Raw genomic sequence first — 9,571 nt, forward strand, 5'->3', positions numbered from 1 at the left:
AGAACACAGCCAAGCTCCCACCCAATCAGCTCCAACCCCACTGGCAGTTAAAAGGAAGAAACAGCTGCGATCACACACCACTCTTAGAAGCACGAAGCTGAAGACACCAGCCTGAAGATGACGAATGTGACTTCGTCGAAACGTCGCCAAGGTACTTTTAATTCTACGCGGGAGAAAACCCGAATAACTAAAGACATATGTCAAATAAATCTAAGAAAATGGGATGGATTTCTGAAAAGTTTCTGGATACAACTGTTGTCTATAATACACAGATAGTCTTTGACTTACAACCAAAATTGAGTCCAGAATTTTGATTATACGTTGTTGCAGTCATAAATTGAGTCAATTCAATTTTTTAACCATTTTTATGACAGTCTTAAAGTGGTGAGTCATTGCAGTCATTAAAACAATCATGTAGTTGTAAGTCCAAATCCAGCTTATTGAATGTGGGTTTTTTGCCACTTTTTGCAAAACATTTTTTGCAAAACATGCTCACATGACCACAGAATGCTGCAGCCAATTATATATGTTGCTAAACACTTGAAATCACTTTGCAGATGGCTTGTAAGTAACTTTCCAAGGTTGTCATAATTTCAAATAGTCCTTAAGTGGCCAGTCTTCAAATTATGACCAAAATAGAACTTGTCTTTAATTATTTTTTGTCCTTTTATTATTGGAGTTGCAGATCTGTTGCGATTTCAAATATCAGGGTATGTCATCAGCATAGCAGAGGTTTTTAAATAGTTATAAAAACAGGGATAGGGGAAACTATATGGTCTGTGATATTTGTTTTTAAGTACATACTTATTTTAATTTAAATGCCAGTTTTATGACAAAGAGTCTTGCAAGAATGAGTCTATGGTATGTGGAATGGTTGTGGATTCCTATAAGGTGAAGTTGAAGTAAATATCTTTTACATAGAGCCTCAGTATGATTTTAATCTTTTTGAGCTGACCTTATCTCTAAACAGAAGATACAAATATCAATATAATTGTAAATTATACAACCTTAGGAAAGACTATTTAATTGGTTTTCGGACAAAATGTGGAAAGAAGTTATAGCTTGCCCAATATTTCACTAGAGAGTAATTTAGAAGCCATATTTAGAAATTGCTTTAGAAAAGCAATACCGCTTTTAGGAAAGCTTGAGGTCCCTGCTTGGAAGTTTAGTCAGCACAACAGCTGTACACCAGATGTTATGCATTGTGACAAATACCATTTCCATCCAAACAATTTGCCTTTGCAACTGACATGGATACTCTGAGAAAGGAAAGCATGCTGAGCCTTAAGTGATCTGACAGTCACTTCTTTTCATTATCTTTATTGCATGTATACGAAATTAGTCAGTAGCAGCCAGGTTATCCAAAAATGTTTGAAAAATACCTTTCTAAATAACTTATTATGCTCTTTGAGCTTCTTTCAGCAATGCTGGATTACTTGAAATGTTTGCTCGCTTTGTCTGAAACAACACATTTGGATAAAGGATGAAAGTATGGAAAACTGGTATGTTGAAAGGCTTGGGACTTTGGTATTTGGCAGGAGAAATAAATCTAAATATTTTGGAAGAAAAGTAGTCTACACTTCATTTTTCAAGTGCTCCAAAACTTTTGGTATTCAGATACAAATCCATGACTGATTTCTCATTGCCTATAGCAGACAAGCATCAAATGTAATAGGAGAAAATGCAGCCTCTTTTTTACTCTCTCACTTTATTAAAAAAATGACTGATTCAGTCATTTGGTTCAATTGTATATAATTTTCAGAGACTACCTGGACAAGTCCCTGCAGTTTTCTTGGCAAGGTTTTTCAGAAGTAATTTGCCATTGCATCTTCTCGGCTCAGGCTGAGACAAAGTGGTTGACCAGCCCAAGGTCCCCCAGCTGGCTTTGTGTCTAAGGCAGAATTAGAATTTAAGGTTGTCTGGCTCTCTCAGTTTTAATATCAGTACTTAAATAATGAGAACGTGATAAAAAAAGAGAGGCTGCTATTTTCTCCAAACAGTTCTGTTAGCAAAATGTGCCTTCTTAACGAACTGGTTTTCATTTAAATTAAAATTAAGCATATGAACTGTACCACCACCACCCCCCCCCCGCTCTTGAATGAGAGTTCTACAGAAACAATACTCTATGCAAGTATGCTGATTTCCCTTTAAATTGAGTCATTGGCTTCTTCCTTTTTTTCTCTACAAAAGAAAGCCTGACATTTGTAAAATGCCCTTTATTGTGCTTCAGGTCACACTTGTTTCCTTACACTGGCTCCAGGAAATATATTTTGTGTCTGTTATTGTGTTCATGTTTCAGTTTTGTCCTGCATCCTTTCATGTCAAAAATAGATTTCAGGGAATTATCTTATTCAGCCTATTGGTGTCCTGAAAGCAAATTGTATGTTGGATGATTGAATCTGTCCCTTAGAATAGACCTTGACTCTTCTTGAAATTGTACAAATATGAAATGAACATGAAATGAACATTCAGATGCAGCAAACACCATTCCTCAAAGAAACCACAATGACTTGGGTCCCTTTCAGTTCAGTTCAGTATATTGGTCTAATCTAAAACTTTTTATTGCCTGCAGAAACCAATTCTAAAACCGACATGATAGAAAGCAGGCTCTGGTCTAAATAGATGTTATTTTTCTGCTATGACGTGGTTTATTAAAATAAATAAATAAATAAGGCTATTTAAAGTGCTGTTGGTCATGGGAAAGCAAGAAAATAAAAAATTTCCAGAATAAATACTTGTAAAACATGTTTCAGACATAGCTGTAGATCATTTGTAGCTTGATGGTAGAGATATGCAGCTAGGCAGACTGGACCAGGGAAAGTTCACTGTGTGCTTTTATTTTTAATTTTGAGAAAGTTTTCTTATCTAGACATTTCACCACTGTAAGGCACAAGTGGAGGGATTCCACTTACATTTGGATTCTTTATAAGATGAATTTAAAAAGTATGGCTTTGCTACTCTTCTTTATCTTCTTCTTGCACTGTTTGCTCCTCTCTGGACTTGCTCTTTTTGTTTCCCCAATTGTCTCTTCCATATCCCTTTGCTTTTGCTTCATTGGCCACTTCTCCCACCTAATCTCTGCTTTTGCTTTTGGTGATCCATCTTTTTCATTCCTCTCTTTTAGCTTTTCTGCCTAAACTGTGCCATCATATACCTCTCCATTTCAGTTCCTGCTTGCTTTCATCTCTTTCCTCATTGCCGAATCCAGAATTCAGCTCTCCATTTTCTTAGTCGTCCCTCCCAACACAGGAATTAGTCCAACTCCCACAGTCCCAGAAGTAATGACTATGAATGTATGTATGCATTTATAGGTTTGTGCTTGTCTGCAAATATTTTAAGTACAACTTCATGCGGTTTGGAACACCAACCCAATGCGCCTCTCAAATTCATGAACAGGCCTCTGCTCACCCTAAGTTCATACTCCTGTTTTACAGTTTGGCAGGAGCAATCACATGACACTCCACAACAGAACCTTTTGTTGCTATAAATATAGAATTATTTTTAATGTTAAAAATAAATACAAATCTGCCATACGTTGGATGAAAGACAAATCATTTCCCTCATATAGGGTGCATTCCAGGATTCTGTATAAAATGATCTATACTAATAAGCATACGTTCCCTGATTCAAATCCTACCATTTATAGATGAGCTAGGAAAAAACATACTAAGTAGGTACCATCAGCAGGAAGGTGTGTTGGATACATTCGTCACCTTGAGTTATTTGTAAAAATAATACAGGCAAGATATAAATAAATAAAATAACACTGAGCTGCATTTTTATATCATTCCAAATATGTGAATGATGCATTTTAGCCAACAATGCCACAGTGTTGTACTAGATTATTGAATTTATCAATTTTCTGGATCCACACAACAATTAAAATGTAAATTAACAAAATAGGCCAAAAGAAACCAAAAGGAAAAAAAAAAAGGTTGAAGCTTTGGCATGTAATATGAATGTATCTAAGTTTGTCATGTAGCTGGCTAAAAATGTTTGTTGTGAACTTATTAGACTTTACCTACAGAAATGGCAGAATTGAAATCTGGGTTGCCATTGGTGTTGCCTTTAAGTTTTTCCATTTTTTCACCTTGTTTCTTCATTTCTTTTGTTGGGGAAAATATAAGCAGCAAACAAATGAAGCTATGGTTTTGAAGAAATCTATTTAAGACTTACAGTGAAGTTTTGAGTAGATGTTTTCAGAACTCTCATGCTTTTTTTTTACACATAAAGCACACTACATAATGCAGAACAGCTTTTAGAATATATGTAAATGCACATTTTTGTATGCATCCTTGCCTTCCTCTGGCTCTGTCTTAGTTCAGTCTTCATGTCTGTTCCAGGATTATCTTGCCAAAACTTGAAGAAGAAAAAAAGCTTCAGCATATACCTCAAATCATTTAGGATCTCACAGTTTGAGAATTGTAATGATTTATGGATGGGGAATGAGTTTGGTTTGAATTTCTTTTGGAACTGTTAAGCATTGTGCCTTGGCTTACTCTATTGTTAGAGTTTAGTTTTATTTGATTTTTCTAAATATCTTTTTAACTTCTTAGCAAAAAGGAATAAGAAAAACAATCCTCTCAGGTTCTTGAAGGCTTGGGGTTTTAACTATCTATTTCTATTGATCTCATTTTTGTATCCTTGGAATAGAGATCATCGCAATAATTTAAGGCTTCTAGGGCAAAGTTTTAAATTTCAGGAAATGCACCCAACCTCCCAGTGTCTTTTTCAATATTTTTTTTTCTCAGATAAAATGGCAGTGATAAGCAGTCCAGCAATATTGGCAAAATGCAAGGTTCAGAAACAGAATATGCAGTACAGCACTGAATTCATATCATAAAGAATAGTTGCCAGCATCATATTCTACTTTATCAAGGAGAGGCCAACATGAGCATCTTGATTTTGATCTTCTTAGTGTAACCAAGTGTTTTCATTTTTGCTTATTTTCCTAGTAGATGTGAAAGACTACGAGCCACCATTTGGTTCAAAAGTACGAGAACATCCTTGTGTAGAAAGCATGAAGGACAATGTTTTGAGGGACAGAGGACGGCCTGAGATTCCTAGTTCATGGCTCAACCATCAGGTAAGACAAAGCCTCAATTATTTTTGGAAAAGGACAGTTCATGGCAAAACTGGCCAGGTGTCACATATGGTGGTCATGGTAGAAAATAATTTCAGTTTTTGAAATGATTCAAATATGTTTTAAAACTAAACTAAACTAAAACTAATATTAAAATATAATTCCAACTATTATTTCTACATGCTGTTCTTCCCCTTGAAGTCCTGTTTACTGGACCATTGCATTCAAGGAGCAAAAACAATGGGCAAAAAACTAAAAGAAAAAGAAAAACAAATAAAGATTGTGCCTTAAGATTACTCAGAGTTGTAAAAAGGTCTTGCAGTATGAGTGCTAGTTAATGTGATGAATGCTATTAGAAGCACTGCCCCAGCAAAGTGATGATAGGATTGCTGTTCTGTTTTATTATATTCATTTTCTGCTGCATTATTTCTCTCAATTCTGCCTTTTCAGTTGATACAACTTTAATAATATGGAACCCCCTCACTTTTATTCTTTCACCAGAGCATCTTATTGCCATCGACCATGTTTAGTCAGTAAAATAATTCTTTGTATTAGATTTCAGTCAAAAAATCTGCCTGTGGTATTTTTAAGTTGCTACTAAGGTTTTAAATTCTTGTATAAAACTCTAAACTAAAACAATTATTATCACTTTATTTAACCCTTCTGTTTTTCCATGCAGTTTCGTTGTTGTTATATACCTGTTTTTCATAATACTATCTTTGAAATGAAGGTTATACTTTCTCTTTCATTTCTATAATGAAATTTGTTCACATTAATGATTTCATATCAATATTTAATATTCAATTTAACTTAATGTTGGTAGTTTCAGAATGCAGAAAACTATAATTTTTATAATTCCAATTATATTGTTGACAATTGTCAAAATCAACTATGAAGTAAATCTTACAATTAAATGTGGCATTAAAAAAAAAAGACGGACTAGTTTTCATTCTTACTTATAACCAAGAAAATTCTCCATTGAAATAAAAGGCCAAATATTTTAGCATAGGATTTAATGAATTAATATGCATGAGCTAGAGGTAAGACATTACATAAATACTCATATGATTAATATCTTCCCAATATTTAATCTTGACAAGCCTGGAATTAGCCATTATTTTCTAGAATAAAACACCCATAGTGGAATTCCCATTATGAAAGAACTGTAATTAGCATCACAATAACTTGAATGTTAGATTAAAACCTGAAGTTTGGAGCACAAAAAGAAGTTTGTGCCAGTTAACTTCCTTCTGGTCTTCCACTTTATCAACCCGTGCATCAGTTGAATATCATGGAATACTTTTGTGTCTCAGATAAGGACACAGATAGAGGAACCTATCCAGAACCAGATAAGAATCAGAATCCAGTTTCCATATGTAAACCATCATTCTATGATAAGCAGGAAAATTCATCCAGACTTTTAATTGGCAGTATATAGCTATGGATTAATAAATCAGATTTCAAACGAGTGCAAGGCAAGTAAATGCGGAAAAAAAGTTCTGGTCACCACATCACAAAAAGCTGAACTTTTTTCTTCAATAGGGTTATTTTGAAATTCATGCCTTTTACTTTGCTTTTTATTTTTCATACCACAATTATTGACAAAACTGGTAGTGGCCAGGGCATGCCACTACTAATAAGTATTAGTGGGAGCTGCCTGAATGTATTAATTGCAGGAATCATGAATGAACATGATGGTTACTTATTTTGCTATTTTTTAAAAATTATTTTTGTTAATTTTGTATGAATTGCTGCCAAAAATGTTTGGTGGATTTTTTTGCTCAAACATCTGAATAATTTGGCTGTTTCTGTGTTATGCATACTGTGGTAACTGCTGCTTTACCCAAGCCAGGAAAATATCTTGGTCCATTCAAGACAATTCAGTAGACATCTGTTAATTTGTCCAATGCCATCTCTTCTTTAAATATGGCAAACACATAGTAAAATCCCAAACTGCATTCTCATCACCATTACCTAGCTGCCCCAGTTGGAAAACAAAACAAAAAACTATAATTTTAGTGTAAAAATTCTAATTACAAAACAGGACTTAATATATTTATTGTAGGGTTGCAGATAATGACTCCTTAATATTTCAGGGTATATTCATCTTTCAAAAATGACTTACATAAAGTAGTAACCTGAATTATTATAACTTGTGACAAGCTGGGTTTCTTGTTTTCACTTAAGATAACATGAATAGACGCTGTAAATTAGAATTCTATATTTTCTCAATTATTACTATTTATTACATGAATAGTTATATGAGGACATTTTTTTTACACACTTGTACCCTTTGCAGACCTGCTTTTTAAACCTTTTATTGAGTCCTGTGTCTTCCAGAGTTCAAAGGCGTTGCTTTATGTGCTCATTTCAGGGTATCCAGAAGGTGTGCGAGACTATTGTTGAGTGTTGGGACCACGATCCTGAGGCCCGGCTGACGGCACAGTGTGTAGCTGAGAGGTTCAATGATTTTGATTACCAAGATGGACTCTCGGGAAGAAGCAGCTCAGAAGAGAAGATCCCTGAAGAAAACTCTGGCAACAGCACCAAGTAACAGCTGGCAAGACCAGAGGAATTCTCCCTTTTAGGTTCCCTGTGCTCAGCCTTGGAATAAGAAGGAACCTCTACCATCGGACCCACCTTCTGTGACTCTCTGAAGAGCTGCTTTTTCTTCCATCCTGCAGCTCCAGAGAACAAGGAATGACTTTACGGGGCAACCATAATGGGCCACGTGCCATGGCATAGTAGTCGCTTCCTTAAGTGTGCCATAAGATAAGTTACGTTGGTGCTTCCTGAGAAAATAGGACTATATTATCATGCCAATAACAGTTGCACTTTATCAAGGTTTGTATATAAAACTATGGAAGATCAATGCTAGATACACATACACAAAGCTGTACAGAGTCTTCCAGGAAACTTCTAATAGATAGAAAATTGCAAATGTTTGCTAAAATACTGGCAGCAGTATTGCTTTATTCACCTCACTCAAACCATAAAAAACTGTAAGTAACTACACTACAAATGCTTTCAATTGCTGCACCTTTTTTTTCAGATGAGGGGCAAAAAAACCAAATAGCAACTGGATATATTTGAGCTTTTTTTTTTAAAAAAATGACATTATGCAATGGTATTCAGCTGGTTCCTGAATGTTTAACATTTAGAATTTATGGATTATTGGACCATTCCCAGTCAGGAATTTTGGTTTTCTTTGTTTTTTCTCTTCAAACATAGAATTTGAAAAGATTTTCTTTTTGTTGTTGTTCTTTAATGTCAACAAACAATTATTAATACCCTTCCCCTCCTTTCAACTTGTACTTCATGATATCAGCCTTTATACTGACTACAGGTTTCTCTCCCCCCCCCCCCGTCTTCCCCCTGGAATTGAGAAGCACCAATTATAATTGCAACAGATGTTTTGCATTTGCCATGCATTCTGGAAAAAGTAGATTCCTCCTCTTTTCCTCCACCCCTTTTGGATCAATAACATCATGTCTAGTTTCTTAAGCTCTTAAATTCACACTTGATTTTGTGCCCAGAAGGAATAGCAGATGAATTCCTTCCTGAGTATCTGGATTTCTATGATGCTTTGGCAAAAATTTGCTCCGCACTCTGGGCACACACTGCTTTTGGTTCTTGTAACATACATCATAGCCAACCCTGCTTGCAGTCAATGCTTAGAAATGCTATACATTCCTAAACTGATCCCCACAGGCAAGGCTTACATTGTTTTAGTCTTCCAAAATATTTAGAATTGGGGCTGGCTTCATCAGGAATTTTAAATGGCGGGATTTGAATTGTTTTGTGTTTTCTTGCAAGAAATGCCTTCTCCAACCTAGTGCCCTCCAGATGTATTGAACTGCAAACCTGTGATAACAGTTGGAGTCCACCAGAACACTGGGATGGGGATATTTCTGGTAATGGGTCATTTTTGAAAGTTAGCTACTATTTTGTAACAGGAGGCATTCTTTCCTTTCTTTTTTCATTTCATCAGAATTAGTCCATGCCAGTCAGAAACAATTCTTCTAAGTTGAAAGATATATTACAAGTGCAATTCTTTTTCATGTAGGAGATAGGTGATTTTTCTGAGAGTTCCTATTTTGTGTATTCAATAGGAAAGAAAAGATATATTCATATAGGAATTTTTAAAACTTTATGGAGAAAAATATTTATTTTTTAAAAAAAATTCCGCATCCGCCTTTTGTGTTAAATGTTTTATAAATATTTAAGCATTAAGAGGGCAGAGGCTGAATAAAAAGAAACCAGATTTTAAAGTAACAGGAGTTACTAGTAAGGTAGATTTAGAAAAGTGTAATGTTGAATAGTGATGGGATCTGATGACCTCTCGTGGTGGTTGCCTAGAATAGCAGCATGAAAAACAGCTGCACAGAAAGTAAAAATGAGCTTTCTTTCAAACCGGAAAGGAAGGTACAATCCTGTGCTGCATACCTAAATTGCTAATTTTGGAGCCTACTTTAAATGTTACTGTAT

At 35.1% G+C, this 9,571-nt stretch overlaps 1 protein-coding gene across 1 annotated transcript in view; it reads left to right on the plus strand.

Moving 5' to 3' along the window:
• TGFBR2 (transforming growth factor beta receptor 2) overlaps window positions 1–8,169 on the plus strand; it is a 50,983-nt gene extending 42,814 nt beyond the window's left edge. The window contains exons 6-7 of the mRNA XM_015812422.2: window positions 4,959–5,086; window positions 7,458–8,169. Coding sequence (XP_015667908.1) covers window positions 4,959–5,086; window positions 7,458–7,637 — 308 coding nt within the window. The 3' untranslated portion in view covers window positions 7,638–8,169. The remainder of the gene's footprint in view (window positions 1–4,958; window positions 5,087–7,457) is intronic.
• Window positions 8,170–9,571: the final 1,402 nt, after the last annotated feature.

Source organism: Protobothrops mucrosquamatus, unplaced genomic scaffold (genome assembly GCF_001527695.2).
Source record: "Protobothrops mucrosquamatus isolate PMUCROS unplaced genomic scaffold, P.Mucros_1.0 scaffold83, whole genome shotgun sequence".
Classification (NCBI taxonomy): Eukaryota; Metazoa; Chordata; class Lepidosauria; order Squamata; family Viperidae; genus Protobothrops; species Protobothrops mucrosquamatus.